Source organism: Scardinius erythrophthalmus, assembly GCF_964197995.2.
Source record: "Scardinius erythrophthalmus genome assembly, chromosome: 6".
Taxonomy (NCBI): Eukaryota; Metazoa; Chordata; class Actinopteri; order Cypriniformes; family Leuciscidae; genus Scardinius; species Scardinius erythrophthalmus.
Window position 1 is genome coordinate 1,316,144 of NC_138226.1, and position 17,489 is coordinate 1,333,632.

General features: G+C 35.4%; 1 protein-coding gene across 1 annotated transcript in view; it reads left to right on the forward strand.

Moving 5' to 3' along the window:
* Positions 1 to 17,489, forward strand: part of anos1 (anosmin 1) — an 85,327-nt gene that overhangs the window by 27,440 nt on the left and 40,398 nt on the right. The window contains exons 3-4 of the mRNA XM_081368135.1: positions 1,511 to 1,573; positions 2,369 to 2,591. Coding sequence (XP_081224261.1) covers positions 1,511 to 1,573; positions 2,369 to 2,591 — 286 coding nt within the window. The remainder of the gene's footprint in view (positions 1 to 1,510; positions 1,574 to 2,368; positions 2,592 to 17,489) is intronic.

Consider the following 17,489-nt stretch of genomic DNA (forward strand, 5'->3'; position numbering starts at 1 on the left):
ACATTTATTTGTATAGCGCTTTTTTTACAACACACATCGTTTCAAAGCAGCTTCACAGAAAGTGCATGAGTCCACATTACAATTTACAGTGATCTGATATCAGAGGAGACTCTGAGTGTATTTCAGAAATGCACATATACAAAATCATAGTTAGCAAAAAAATTATTAATTTAAACAATGTAATAATTTAAGGCAGAAACAATGAGCTCATTGAAGTAATGAATACTTGTTTGTTAACAAATACTTATGACATTTAGAAAGATGCATTGGTGTGTGTTGATTCAGAGTTTGTGTTATTTCTTTCATGCAATCGAAAGTCAGAAGTTTGCGCTGATGTTTAATGTTCAGTCAGTGGTGTAAAGCGTAAGTGATCCGTGAGCAGATTGAGGTTGAAGACTCTTTGTGTTGGCGCTGCTGGTGTGGTTTGGGAATGAGTGTGTGTGTGTGTGTGTGAGGAATGAGTTGAGGAGTATATTGGGTTTCTGGATGACTGAGTGATTTACATGCTTTCTTCTGTTGGACACTGTTGATCATCTTCATCTGAAGTCATATTATTATTTTAAATATATTTTTATTATCCAAATCATTATCAATGATTGCCTTTACTTTTTAAATTATTTATCTTTATTAGTTATTTAATTATTATTAAGTGTTTTATTTTGTTTTTATTTGAAAATTATTTGTTTAATTTATTATATTTCTAATTAATTATTAGTGTTTTATTTTGATTGCATTAATTATTTGTTTAAATTTTTATTATTATTATTTAAGTACTGTGTTTTTTTTTGCATTTTTTGTGATTTAATTAATCATTAGTAACTGTTTTATTTCTTTTTATTTCAAAATGTATTTATATTCATTTAGCCTTTTTTCTGATTTAGTAAGTTTTATTTTGATTGTTTTTATTTTAAAAATATTTAAAAATAATTAAAAATATATGTTAAATAAGTAAAAAATATTATTTATTTTATTAAAACATTATTTTGATATTTCATAAATGATTAGTATGTTTTTTATTGTAAAATTATTTGTTTAATTTACTTTTTAACATTTTATTATTAGTGTTTTATTTTGATTTATATTTGTTTTTACATTTATATATTCAAACTTTGCATTTTTTGATTATTTAATGAATCATTAGAAAGTTTTTTAATTATTATTTGTTTAATTTTATGTTTTTGTAATTTAATTATAAGAAACTACTTTATTTTTGATGTTTTTAAATTATTTGTTTAATTATATATTATTTATGAATTAATTTAAATGATAGTGTTTTACTTTTATTGTTTTTATTTAAAATGTATTTATTTTTGTATTTATATCATTGTTAGTTATAAGCAATATATTAGTCATAAGCTTCAATTAGTTATAAGCTTCAGTGTTTCATCAACGAGTCTGAAAAACCCTGGTCTGCGTAAAGCATGAAGCATCTGTGGTTCATGTCTCTGATTTTCCTTCTTTTCCCGTTTCTTCATTATGTGCTAATCTCTTCTTTGCTCTTCTCTTGCAGTGTCTGGAGCCTTGCAGGGCATCATGGGACCTAAAGGAGAACCAGTGTCAGGACTTGTGTGAGGTACGAGACGAGACGTTTCCCCTGCGCTAAACTATTGCTCTTTTAATCTGCGTTTAAAGGGGTCCTGTAATGCTCTTTTCCCAAGATGTAAAATAAGTCTCCGATGTCCCCAGAGTGTGTGTGTGAAGTTTTAGCTCAAAATACCCCACAGATATTTTTATATAGCATGTTAAAATTATCACTTTTTGAGGGTGAGCAAAAACACGCTGTTTTGTGTATGTCCCTTTAAATGCAAATGAGCTGCTGCTCCCGGCACAGGAGGTTGTTTGTGTGTGTGTGTGTGTGTGTGTGTGTGTGTGTGTGTGTGTTAGCAGCTCCGATTACCTCACACAGACACACACTGAAAATATAAAAAACTTTTATGTTCAAACCGGAGTCAGACAATGATGGAGAGACTCAAGAAGAAGTGACAACATTTAGAATACAACATTTCTGAATGGTTAGTTGATGAATTTATGCAGTTGATGTGTAGTTATCTTCTAGTCATTGATTAGCATATTCTGTCATGATAATCTATTAATGGAGTTCCCGCGGGCGGGGTTTATGCAAATTGTAGGGTTGGTGATGTCACTAACCCGGGAAGGAGCTCATTGTAGTCTCTACCAGCCGTTTGTTGTAGTCCTTAAAAAGCGATTTCTATAAAAGCAAATATCTCCCTTTGCTCTGAACTTTGAGCGTTGTAACTTTGCAGATGTTGTTTATGATCAAACAGCAACATTACACACTAACTAAAGTTAGAAAAGTCAATCATAATCAACCACCCCTTTAATCGTGTTGCTCTGCTTCTGATTTCAGACTCAGTTCCCGAAGAAGCACTACGAGTGTCTGACGAGCTGCGAGTTCTTGCGTTCGGTGGAGTCGCAGAAGCAGGGCGAGTGTCCGGCACCGGATCGAGCCAGTGGATTCGCAGCGGCTTGTGTGGAGAGCTGTGAAGAAGACAACGAGTGCACCACTATAAAGAAATGCTGTCCCAATGGATGCGGACACACCTGCCAGATCCCCAAGAACCTCTATAGAGGTACACACTCTTTCCCAGCGCTAGTGTGGAAGTCAAATAATGGCAAATGTTTTTGAAACAAAAAAAGCTTGTTGAATTGCCCTAATTGAAAAAAATATGCATCGCATTAACCGTGCTTGCATTTTAAAGGGATAGTTCACCCAAAAATGAAAATCAGTCCATGATTTATTCTCCCCCAAGCCATCCTAGGTGTATATGACATTCTTCTATCAGACGAATACAATCAGAGTTATAAACTCAGCAAAAAAAGAAACGCCCTCTGACTTTCAACTGTTTTTACTTTCAGTAAACTTAATGTGTGTAAATATTTGTATGAACACTAAAAGAGTCAACACCATAAGACATAAACTAAAAATGTTTCATAGACATGTGACTAACAGAAATAGAATAATGTGACCCTGAATGAAGGGAGGCTCAAAATCAAAAGTACCAGTCAGTATCTGGTGTGGCCACCAGCTGCTTGAAGTACTGCAGTGCATCTCCTCCTCATGGACTGGACCAGATTTGTCAGTTCTTGCTGTGAGATGTTACCCCACTTTTCCACCAAGGCACTTGCAAGTTCCTCTACATTTCTGGGGGGAATGGCCCTAGCCCTCACCCTGCAATCCAACAGGTCCCAGACGTGCTCAATGGGATTGAGATGACGCTATCTTAGGCGTCTCACAGTGTGGACATGGCAATTCATTGCCCTAGCCACATCAGCAGTCCTAATGCCTCCCTGCAGCATGCCTAATGCACGTTCACGCAGATGAGCAGGGACCCTGGGCATCTTTCTTTGGGTGTTTTTCACAGTCGGTAGACAAGTCTCTTTAGTTTCCTGCGTTTTTAGAACTGTGACCTTAAATGTCTACTCTCTGGAAAACATTGTTTAAACCCTTTACAATGAAGATCTGTAAAGTTATTTGGATTTTTACAACATTATTGTTGAAATACACAGTCCTGAAAAAGGGACGTTTCTTTTTTTGCTGAGTTTATTAATAAATGTCCTGGCTCTTCCAAGCTTTATAAAGGCAGTGAATGGGCGTTTCTGTTTTGAAGTCCATAAAAGTGCATCTATCATCATAAAAGTGCATCTGTCCATCATAAAAGTGCATCTATCCATCATAAAAGTGCACCTGTCCATCATAAAAGTGCATCTATCCATCATAAAAGTGCATCTATCCATCATAAAAGTGCATCCATCCATCATAAAAGTGCATCCATCCATCATAAAAGTGCATCTGTCCATGATAAAAGTGCACCTGTCCATCATAAAAGTGCATCTGTCCATCATAAAAGTGCATCTATCCATCATAAAAGTGCATCTATCCATCATAAAAGTGCATCCATCATAATAAAAGTACATCCATCCATCATAAAAGTGCATCTATCCATCATAAAAGTGCATCCGTCCATCATACAAGTGCATCCATCCATCATAAAAGTGCATCCATCCATCATAAAAGTGCATCTGTCCATCATAAAAGTGCATCTGTCCATGATAAAAGTGCATCTATCCATCATAAAAGTGCATCTACCATCATAAGAGTGCATCCGTCCATCATAAAAGTGCATCCATCCATCATAAAAGTGCATCTGTCCATGATAAAAGTGCACCTGTCCATCATAAAAGTGCATCTATCCATGATAAAAGTGCATCTATCCATCATAAGTGCATCCATCAATCATAAAAGTGCATCCATCCATCATAAAAGTGCATCTGTCCATGATAAAAGTGCACCTGTCCATCATAAAAGTGCATCTATCCATGATAAAAGTGCATCTATCCATCATAAGTGCATCCGTCCATCATAAAAGTGCATCCATCCATCATAAAAGTGCATCTGTCCATGATAAAAGTGCACCTGTCCATCATAAAAGTGCATCCGTCCATCATAAAAGTGCATCCGTCCATCATAAAAGTGCATCCGTCCATCATTAAAGTACATCTATCATCATAAAAGTGCATCTGTCCATCATAAAAGTGCATCCGTCCATCATAAAAGTGCATCCGTCCATAATAAAAGTACATCTATCATCATAAAAGTGCATCTGTCCATCATAAAAGTGCATCCGTCCATCATAAAAGTGCATCTGTCCATCATAAAAGTGCATCCATCCATCCATCATAAAAGTCCATCCATCCATCATAAAAGTGCATCTGTCCATGATAAAAGTGCACCTGTCCATCATAAAAGTGCATCTATCCATGATAAAAGTGCATCTATCCATTATAAGTGCATCCATCCATCATAAAAGTGCACCTGTTTATCATAAAAGTGCATCCGTCCATCATAAAAGTACATCCGTCCATCATAAAAGTGCATCCATCCATCATAAAAGTGGATCTGTCCATCATAAAAGTGCATCCGTCCATCATAAAAGTGCACCTGTCCATGATAAAAGTGCATCTATCCATGATAAAAGTGCATCTATCCATCATAAGTGCATCCATCCATCATAAAAGTGCACCTGTTTATCATAAAAGTGCATCCGTCCATCATAAAAGTACATCCGTCCATCATAAAAGTGCATCCATCCATCATAAAAGTGGATCTGTCCATCATAAAAGTGCATCCGTCCATCATAAAAGTGCACCTGTCCATGATAAAAGTGCATCTATCCATGATAAAAGTGCATCTATCCATCATAAGTGCATCCATCCATCATAAAAGTGCACCTGTCCATCATAAAAGTGCATCCGTCCATCATAAAAGTACATCCGTCCATCATAAAAGTGCATCCGTCCATCATAAAAGTGGATCTGTCCATCATAAAAGTGCATCCATCCATCATAAAAGTGCACCTGTCCATCATAAAAGTGCATCCGTCCATCATAAAAGTGCACCTGTCCATGATAAAAGTGCATCTTACCATCATAAAAGTGCATCTGTCCATGATAAAAGTGCAGTGCATCTATCCATCATAAAAGTGCATCCGTCCATCATAAAGTGCATCCGTCCATCATAAAAGTGCATCTATCCATCATAAAAGTGCATCTATCCATCATAAAAGTGCATCTATCCATCATAAAAGTGCATCTGTCCATCATAAAAGTGCATCCGTCCATCATAAAAGTGCATCTATCCATCATAAAAGTGCATCCGTCCATCATAAAAGTGCATCTATCCATCATAAAAGTGCAGTGCATCTATCCATCATAAAAGTGCATCCGTCCATCATAAAGTGCATCCGTCCATCATAAAAGTGCATCTATCCATCATAAAAGTGCATCTATCATCATAAAGTGCATCCGTCCATCATAAAAGTGCATCTATCCATCATAAAGTGCATCCGTCCATCATAAAAGTGCACCTGTCCATCATAAAAGTGCATCCGTCCATCATAAAAGTGCATCTGTCCATGATAATAGTGCATCTATCCATCATAAAAGTGCATCTATCCATCATAAAAGTGCAGTGCATCTATCCATCATAAAAGTGCATCCGTCCATCATAAAGTGCATCCGTCCATCATAAAAGTGCATCTATCCATCATAAAAGTGCATCTATCATCATAAAGTGCATCCGTCCATCATAAAAGTGCATCTATCCATCATAAAAGTGCATCTATCCATCATAAAGTGCATCCGTCCATCATAAAAGTGCATCCGTCCATCATAAAAGTGCATCCGTCAATCATAAAAGTGCACCTGTCCATGATAAAAGTGCATCTATCATCATAAGTGCATCCGTCCATCATAAAAGTGCATCCGTCCATCATAAAAGTGCATCTGTCCATCATAAAAGTGCATCTATCATAAAAGTGCATCCATCCATCATAAAAGTGCATCCATCCATCCATCAATCATAAAAGTCCATCCGTCCATCATAAAAGTGCACCTGTCCATCATAAAAGTGCATCTATCCATGATAAAAGTGCATCTATCCATCATAAGTGCATCCATCCATCATAAAAGTGCACCTGTTTATCATAAAAGTGCATCCGTCCATCATAAAAGTACATCCGTCCATCATAAAAGTGCACCTGTCCATGATAAAAGTGCATCTTACCATCATAAAAGTGCATCTGTCCATGATAAAAGTGCAGTGCATCTATCCATCATAAAAGTGCATCCGTCCATCATAAAGTGCATCCGTCCATCATAAAAGTGCATCTATCCATCATAAAAGTGCATCTATCCATCATAAAAGTGCATCTATCCATCATAAAAGTGCATCTGTCCATCATAAAAGTGCATCCGTCCATCATAAAAGTGCATCTATCCATCATAAAAGTGCATCCGTCCATCATAAAAGTGCATCTATCCATCATAAAAGTGCAGTGCATCTATCCATCATAAAAGTGCATCCGTCCATCATAAAGTGCATCCGTCCATCATAAAAGTGCATCTATCCATCATAAAAGTGCATCTATCATCATAAAGTGCATCCGTCCATCATAAAAGTGCATCTATCCATCATAAAGTGCATCCGTCCATCATAAAAGTGCACCTGTCCATCATAAAAGTGCATCCGTCCATCATAAAAGTGCATCTGTCCATGATAATAGTGCATCTATCCATCATAAAAGTGCATCTATCCATCATAAAAGTGCAGTGCATCTATCCATCATAAAAGTGCATCCGTCCATCATAAAGTGCATCCGTCCATCATAAAAGTGCATCTATCCATCATAAAAGTGCATCTATCATCATAAAGTGCATCCGTCCATCATAAAAGTGCATCTATCCATCATAAAAGTGCATCTATCCATCATAAAGTGCATCCGTCCATCATAAAAGTGCATCCGTCCATCATAAAAGTGCATCCGTCAATCATAAAAGTGCACCTGTCCATGATAAAAGTGCATCTATCATCATAAGTGCATCCGTCCATCATAAAAGTGCATCCGTCCATCATAAAAGTGCATCTGTCCATCATAAAAGTGCATCTATCATAAAAGTGCATCCATCCATCATAAAAGTGCATCCATCCATCCATCAATCATAAAAGTCCATCCGTCCATCATAAAAGTGCACCTGTCCATCATAAAAGTGCATCTATCCATGATAAAAGTGCATCTATCCATCATAAGTGCATCCATCCATCATAAAAGTGCACCTGTTTATCATAAAAGTGCATCCGTCCATCATAAAAGTACATCCGTCCATCATAAAAGTGCATCCATCCATCATAAAAGTGGATCTGTCCATCATAAAAGTGCATCCGTCCATCATAAAAGTGCACCTGTCCATGATAAAAGTGCATCTATCCATGATAAAAGTGCATCTATCCATCATAAGTGCATCCATCCATCATAAAAGTGCACCTGTCCATCATAAAAGTGCATCCGTCCATCATAAAAGTACATCCGTCCATCATAAAAGTGCATCCATCCATCATAAAAGTGGATCTGTCCATCATAAAAGTGCATCCATCCATCATAAAAGTGCACCTGTCCATCATAAAAGTGCATCCGTCCATCATAAAAGTGCACCTGTCCATGATAAAAGTGCATCTTACCATCATAAAAGTGCATCTGTCCATGATAAAAGTGCATCTATCCATCATAAAAGTGCATCTATCCATCATAAAAGTGCAGTGCATCTATCCATCATAAAAGTGCATCCGTCCATCATAAAGTGCATCCGTCCATCATAAAAGTGCATCTATCCATCATAAAAGTGCATCTATCCATCATAAAAGTGCATCTATCCATCATAAAAGTGCATCTGTCCATCATAAAAGTGCATCCGTCAATCATAAAAGTGCATCTATCCATCATAAAAGTGCATCCGTCCATCATAAAAGTGCATCTATCCATCATAAAAGTGCAGTGCATCTATCCATCATAAAAGTGCATCCGTCCATCATAAAGTGCATCCATCCATCATAAAAGTGCATCTATCCATCATAAAAGTGCATCTATCATCATAAAGTGCATCCGTCCATCATAAAAGTGCATCTATCCATCATAAAGTGCATCCGTCCATCATAAAAGTGCACCTGTCCATCATAAAAGTGCATCCGTCCATCATAAAAGTGCATCTGTCCATGATAAAAGTGCATCTATCCATCATAAAAGTGCATCTATCCATCATAAAAGTGCAGTGCATCTATCCATCATAAAAGTGCATCCGTCCATCATAAAGTGCATCCGTCCATCATAAAAGTGCATCTATCCATCATAAAAGTGCATCTATCATCATAAAGTGCATCCGTCCATCATAAAAGTGCATCTATCCATCATAAAAGTGCATCTATCCATCATAAAGTGCATCCGTCCATCATAAAAGTGCATCCGTCCATCATAAAAGTGCATCCGTCAATCATAAAAGTGCACCTGTCCATGATAAAAGTGCATCTATCATCATAAGTGCATCCGTCCATCATAAAAGTGCATCCGTCCATCATAAAAGTGCATCTGTCCATCATAAAAGTGCATCTATCATAAAAGTGCATCCATCCATCATAAAAGTGCATCCATCCATCCATCAATCATAAAAGTGCATCCGTCCATCATAAAAGTGCATCTGTCCATCATAAAAGTGCATCCATCCATCATAAAAGTGCATCCGTCCATCATAAAAGTGCATCCGTCCATCATAAAAGTGCATCTGTCCATCATAAAAGTGCATCTATCATAAAAGTGCATCCATCCATCATAAAAGTGCATCCGTCCATCATAAAAGTGCATCCATCCATCCATCCATCCATCCATCCATCCATCCATCCATCATAAAAGTGCATCCGTCCATCATAAAAGTGCATCCGTCCATCATAAAAGTGCATCTATCATCATAAAGTGCATCTATCATCATAAAAGTGCATCCGTCCATCATAAAGTGCATCTATCCATCATAAAGTGCATCTATCCATCATAAAGTGCATCCGTCCATCATAAAAGTGCATCTATCCATCATAAAGTGCATCTATCATCATAAAGTGCATCTATCCATCATAAAAGTGCATCTGTCCATCATAAAAGTGCATCCGTCCATCATAAAAGTGCATCCGTCCATCATAAAAGTGCATCTATCATCATAAAAGTGCATCTGTCCATCATAAAAGTGCATCTGTCCATCATAAAGTGCATCTGTCCATCATAAAAGTGCATCTATCCATCATAAAAGTGCATCTATCCATCATAAAGTGCATCTGTCCATCAAAAAAGTGCATCTGTCCATCATAAAAGTGCATCCGTCCGTCATAAAAGTGCATCCGTCTGTCATAAAAGTGCATCTGTCAGTCATAAAAGTGCATCTATCATCATAAAAGTGCATCTATCATAAAAGTGCATCCATCCATCATAAAAGTGCATTCATAAAAGTGCATCCATCCATCCATCATAAAAGTGAAGGAAAAAGTGTTGCCAAAACATTTGCCATTTATTTTACTTCCACACACCATCATCAACCCAAGTTTGTGGCTTAATGGGTTAGTTTACCCATACATTTGATCATTTACTCGCCCTCATGTTGTTAAAAACCTGTGAAATAAGTGGACATATGTCTTGTTTGTTTATCAAACAAAGCTGCATTTATATGATCGAAAAGACAGTACAAATTTTGAAATATTATTACAATGTAAAACAGCTGATTTCAGTGAATATATTGTAAAATTTAATTTATTCATTGATGCTAAGCTCAATTTCAGCATCATTATATATATATATAAATACAGTATATATATACAAATATATATATATAGTACAGGCCAAAAGTTTGGACACATTACTATTTTTAATGTTTTTGAAAGAAGTTTCTTCTGCTCATCAAGCCTGCATTTATTTGATCAAAAATACAGAAAAAAAATTAATATTGTAATATATTATTACAATTTAAAATAATTGGTTTTCAATTTATTATACTTTAAATTATCATTTATTTCGGTGATGCAAAGCTGAATTTTCAGGATCATTACTCCAGTCTATCAAATGATCCTTTAGAAATCATTCTAATATGAGAATTCATTATCAAAGTTGGAAACAGTTCTGCTGCTTAATATTTTTTCATAACCTGTGATACTTTTTTAGGATACTTTGATGAATAAAAAAAAGAAAAAGAAAAAAGAAAAGAAAAAAAAAGAAGCAAATGTTTTCAAGATAGAAATCTTTTATAACAACAATATACACTACTGGTCAGTAATTTGGGGTCAGTAATTTTTTTCTTTATTTTTTTTTAAATAAATCAATAATTTTATTCAGCAAGGATGTGTTAAATTGATTAAAAGTGATAATAAAGAAGATTTATATTAAAAAAAATATATATTTTATATTTTGAATAAATGCAGTTCTTTTTAACCTTTTATTCATCAAATATATTAGGCAGCAGAACTGTTTCCAACACTCATAATAAATCAGAACATTAGAATGATTTCTAAAGGATCATGTGATTGACTGGATGTCACATGTGACACTGAAGACTGGAGTAATGATCCTGAAAATTCAGCTTTGCATCACCGAAATAAATGATAATTTAAAGTATAATAAATTGAAAACCAATTATTTGAAATTGTAATAATATATCACAATATTACATTTTTTTTCTGTATTTTTGATCAAATAAATGCAGGCTTGATGAGCAGAAGAAACTTCTTTCAAAAACATTAAAAATAGTAATGTGTCCAAACTTTTGGCCTGTACTGTATATATATAATATATATAATATATAATATACAGAATATTCTATTTCAAATGTTGTTCTTTTGAACTTTCTATTAATCAAAGAAGAATGTATTACGATTTCCACAAAATATTAATCAGCAAAAACATTTTCAACATTGATAATAAGAGCTATTATTAATAATTGAGCACCAATAATAATAGTTGATCATCAAATCCTCATCTTAGAGTGATTTCTGAAGGATCATGTGACACTGAAGACTGGAGTAATGATGCTGAACATTCAGCTTTGATCACAGGAATAAATTACACTTTACTGTATATTCACATAGAGAACAGATGATTTACACTGGAATAATATTTCACAATTTTTACTGTATTTTTTAATCATAATTACACAATAAGATGAAACGTGACCTCTGAAAGCAAGCGTTCCGGTTTGTGTTGCACGATCGTTATTAATGTCAGATTTACTGGTTCCCCCTCATTTGCAGAAAGTCATAAAGCCTTTTATTGAAATCCAAACCCAATCAGCTGGTGTCAGAAGCGTGATTATTTATGATTATTTCTGTGTGTCGTCGCTCTGGTGAAGATGCTGGAAACCATTAACCGGCTTTATGGAGCGCTGAGTGTTTCTCGTGTTCTCGATCGCTCTCAGATGTTCCTCAGGTGCGACTGTAACCCTGCAAGTCTCCCGGCTCCAGAAACATATTAACAATGATTATTACACGGCCCTGTGGAATACTCGATTCTGATTGGTCGATCGCTCCATCTAGAGGTGTGTTATTCCCAGATAACAACAGAAACACCGGCTCATCTGGGTCACTGAAGTCAGGAGCGCTACACACTCGCTATACACTGACTCGCTATACACTCGCTATACACTCGCTACACACTCGCTACACACTTTTAAAAAAATATTAAAACTCAGTCTAATCAATATTTAGTGTAGAGTTATTTAATTATGCCATCCAGTATCGTGGACTCGCTCTCTCTCGTTTCATACAAACGCAGCGGCGTCCATTTTGTGACTATTGTTTTATACACTGTTGGATTATAAGATACAAACAGGAACGATTTTAAAACAGTTTAATCTGAAATATCAGTATCTCTGATCTCCATAATTATTAATGTGTTGAAATGCTGTGTAATAAATGGGATAATGTACATCCAGCCGGTTGTTATCTCAGAATAAACCCCCTTCAGGTGTGTGTGTGTGTGTGTGTGTGTGTGTGTGAGTGTGTGTTATCTCCGAATAAACCCCTTCAGGTGTATGTGTGTGTGTGTGTTATCTCCGAATAAACCCCTTCAGGTGTATGTGTGTGTGTGTGTTATCTCAGAATAAACCCTCTTCAGGTGTGTGTGTGAGTGTGAGTGTGTGTTATCTCAGAATAAACCCTCTTCAGGTGTGTGTGTGTGTGTGTGTGTGTGTGTGTGTGTGTGTGTGAGTGTGTGTTATCTCAGAATAAACCCCTTCAGGTGTGTGTGTGTGTGTGTGTGTGTGTGTGTTATCTCAGAATAAACCCCTTCAGGTGTGTGTGTGTGTGTGTGTGAGTGAGTGTGTGTTATCTCAGAATAAACTAGGGCTGTAGTCAAGACCACCTTTGTCGAGTCCGAGACAAGTCCAAAACCAGGACTAGTCGAGTCCAAGTCAAGACCAAGTCCAAAAAGGTTTGAGTCCGAGTCAAGACCGAGTCCAGGACAGGAAAAAAAGTCTGCAAAAAATATAGCCTATAGAAATTAAATCATTATGTAATAATGAAATAATGAATGATTTTAATTGTATTTAAAATAATTGACTAATTCAAAGAACAAAAAAATAATAATTATACAGGCCTAAAGGAGCACACACATTCGTTTCGACTGTCTGATCAGCCTCACATTCTGTTCCTGTCAATCATACACACAATGTCAACCAATTAAACTGCATGAGGGAGGGCCGAGCCAACTCACACACACACACACACACACACACACACACACACACACACACACACACACACACACACACACACACACACACACACACACACACATCTATCCGAAAAATAATATTTATTAATATCCGACGAAAAATAATATTTTAATTAAATTCGGGCGGGTGGCGGTTGAACCAATCAAATGAAAAAAGTTTGCCACTAAGCAAACCTGCAAGCTATGAGCCGAGCTGTCAGTACTATTGGAGGAGGCCTAAATGTCTCGTAGATGACGTCATGGGTTATTTTGTTTCGATATTAGCTGTATTTTAAAACAGCCAGTCATTGGAGCCTACCACTCGTGGAATAGGCATTTAAAAGAGAGGCAGATTATGGAGTGATATGACTCAGAAATTACATCGGGCAATGTTCAGATGTCATTCAGCGAGATGTTCAGAAGAACGCAAGAGCTAAACTTCTACAAGCTCAATAACATCCACATAAAAAAAAGAAAAGAAAAAAGGTACGAAAAAAAGTCGGAAAACTTTGCCCATTAATAAGATGTGCAAAGCAAGCAGGCAAGTTTTCGGGTTGTTATGGACAATTAAAAATTGTCTGCGGGATGGGGGTGATGGGGGGCTTCTATGATATTAGACTGCGTAGCCATATAGGTGATAGGTGCGTAGGTGATATATTCGACATATGGGGAGAGAGTTGTGGAAGGCCTATACTTCATGTTAAACATAAATATATAGCACCAAAGACAACGTTGGCAGTATTGACGGCAAAATAGGCTACAGAATATTTCGTTCTGTATTGACAGGTGCAATATTTGAAAATCGATAATATTTTTTTTAAATTACATTCATATCTGCATTTATGTCAAAACTTAAACTTTCAAACATCAAAATGTCATTTATTAATATGTTTTCATGTCAAAATGACATACAAACATCTTTTCCTATTCTATTTTGCCTGTAAACGCTTCCAACACGCTTGCGTGTCGCGTGAAAAATAGGCGTCGGTTCTATTTCTAGCATGCACGCATTTTCCGCGCGGCCCGACGCGCGTGTCACGCAGGCAGTGTGCAAGCTCTAACCTGTTAACATGGGAGCCGAAATAAAAACGGACACGCCACGCAGCCAGTGTGTCGCCGGCCTCAACCTCCGCAGACAATAACTACGCAAGATTTTGCTTTAGTATAATTTCCGAGACAATTAGGGCCAGATTCGGGATTCGGGACAACAGTTTAGATTTCGGGACTGTCCCGAATTTTTCGGGACGTCTGGTCACCCTAGTGTGCTTACTGGGAACATAATAAAGACACCTGGACTCGGTCGAGAACAAAAGCCATATTTGGCAAGACCAGTGGCCGAGACCGAGACAAGTCCGAGTCCGAATGCCAGCGAGTCCGAGACAAGTCCGAGACCGGACTCGAGTACTACAGAATAAACCCCTTCAGGTGTGTGTGTGTGTGTGTGTGTGTGTGTGTGTGTGTGTGTGTGTGTGTGTGTTATCTCAGAATAAACCCCTTCAGGCTGATGAAGACCTGATCCTGATCACCCTGTCGGGTTTATTCTGAGATAACAAACGGCTGGATCTATATTATCCCTCACTAAAACTGATCTACTGTTTCAGCTTCTTCTTCTTCTTCATAGACCAAAATTATAAAATACTGTGGGCCAAACCGTTCTAGTTGTGACCCTCAGACTCGCTCAGACCTTCAGGTGGTTCTGACTCGGGTTTCTGTTTCTGTTCTATCCTATTCGACTGTTTTCGTTAATCAGATGATCAAAACTACAAAAAATCCCATAGACGTTCATTGAAGGCATGAACATTTTCAAACATGAACTCTTGCTGAGTGTTTAACCTCCATTCGTCTGCAAAATGCTAATCATGCTAGAAACATACAAGCAACATGCTAATCATGCTAGAAACATACAAGCAACATGCTAATCATGCTAGAAACAGACAAGCAACATGCACTTTGGATAAAAGAGTATGACAAATGCACATGTAAATCTATGTATATGCATAAATGTAGTAAAATCTCCCTCCTCTGCTGTTTTCGTGTGGAGGTCAAAGTGGCGTCGTTGACAGTTTTATTTTCGGCTCCACAAACTTTCATCATTGCATTCAAGGTCTGCATTTCTTTAGTTCATGCATTCCCTGGGAATGGATTCAGGAATGAAGCGCCTGCGTGTGTGTTTGGAAGGATCTGACGTGCACCTGTGGAGGTTTCATGTGTGGTTACGGGTGAATCTCAGTCGGAGCGAGTGCAGGAGTGTGTGTGCGGAGCGGTTAGTCTGTGGGATGTGGGATCAGACGTCACACACACGTGCTGTAGATGTGAAACCGCAGCTCAATCCAGTGCAGATGCTGTTCAGCTTCTTCAACATCACTGAGATCCAGGACTTCAGGCCTTTAGCTTCTTCATCCATGTTGTGTTTCTCCATCCTGAGTTTAATGCAGTCAAGATGTTGAGGACAACATTTTATTGCTATTAAGATTATCCTCTTCCAGTGATATTTTAGCATCATTGAGATACTATTATAGTTTTAATGAATATTTTGAATTAGGTTTTTATTTATTTATATTTTCAGTTTTCATTTTCATTTGAGTTAGATTTAGTATTTTTTGTTAGTTTTTGCTTTTTATATATATATTTTTAAATTGATATATATTTTTTTTAATGTCTATTTAGTTAATTATAATAACCCTGAAAATTGAAATAACACATAGAATATAAATATTACTGATACTATTATAGTTTTTATATTTTCAAATGGATTAGTTTTGCTTTTATGTTATATTTTTATAAGAATATATATATATATATATATATATATATATATTTTTTTTTTTTTTTTTTTTTTTTATGTCTTTATAGTTTTTATTTCAGTTTTAGTACATCAAGTAAAACTAAAAGAAAAAGAAAATGTTTAAAATAAGTTTGCTTTTTATATATTGTTTTATGTCAGTTAAAGTTTATTTTACTTCAAGTAATAAAAATATTTTTGGTGGTTTTAGTTTTAGTTAACTATTATATCCCTGAAAAGTGAAGTAATAAATGCATTAAAATTAAATATAAATATTACAGATACTACTAGATTTAGATTAATATTTTGATTTTTTTTTATATTTTTTGTTTTGTTTTAATTTTAGTTAGTTTTTGTCATTTTTGTTAGTTTTTGCTTTTTATAGTATTTTTGTAGTATTTTTTATAGGTCTATATAGTACATTAAAACCCATGAAAAATTAAATAACACAAAATAAAATAAAATATAAATATTACTGATACTGATACTGTACTATTATAGTTTTTATTAACAGTGAATTCTTTTTTTTTTTTAATTTAGTTTTAGTAATTTTTTTGTGTTTTTTGCTTATGCTTTACTTTTTTTAAAATATCTGTATAGTTTTATTCATTTTATTTAAGTTTTAGTTGTTTTAGTAATTTAGTACATTGTTAAACTAAAAGAAATTGAGAAATGTTTGATGAAATTAAATAAGTTCAAATTAAGATGAAATTAAGTTAACGGTTATATATAAAATATTAAATATTAGATGGAAAACCTATCTACTAAACAAAGTAAGTTTAAATTACTAACTGGTAATAAATGAGAACTAAAGCCAAAAATTAATCCTAATTTGTCATATTTAAAAAGAAACTAATAAAAATGACAAAAACATGTTTAAAAAAATAAACTAATATTGAATTTTTTATTTATGTATTTTCTTTGAAGTAACACTTGAAATGTGTTTTGATGGGTTTAGTTGTAGTGAACTCTAATAACCCGTTCCTGTGGGCGATGAAGACGTCGTGCTGATTGATGTAGTGTGTGTAAGATCTTCCTCGTTCTTCATCACAGCTGTGACCAATCGAGCAGAACATTTGCTCCTCTCTCAAAGCTTTTTACTTCATGAATCTTTCATTTATTACACATGGAAGACTTTCTAATGTCCTTGAGGGTTAGTCTCCAGCAGATGGGAGGTTCGGTGTCGTCATATCATAATTTTATTATTTAGAGTTATTTTGAACTATTGCATATTCAATTAAACAATTTTATATTTGTAAGAATCGTGTGATAATGTCTATTTTTGTCTAATCCAGTGAATTAAATACATTGCAAATAAAATATTGGATTATTTTCTCTTTTTATTTGAACACAAAGCAAAAGATCAGATTCAATGAAAATATACATTTATGTAAGTGAGGAGAGAAAAATAAATTAAACTGACATATTATACCCAAATATTCTTCATACAGTGACTACCAGTAAAATTTGTTTATAAAAAATATTTGTTTCTTTTAATTGCTAATGCTCTTTTTACACACAGACTGAACTAAGTGAAGCATTGCTTGGTGATTGGTTGAGCTAAACTGGTATTATCTAATTGTGTAGTTAAATTTAACAGCTGACAGATATTCAACATA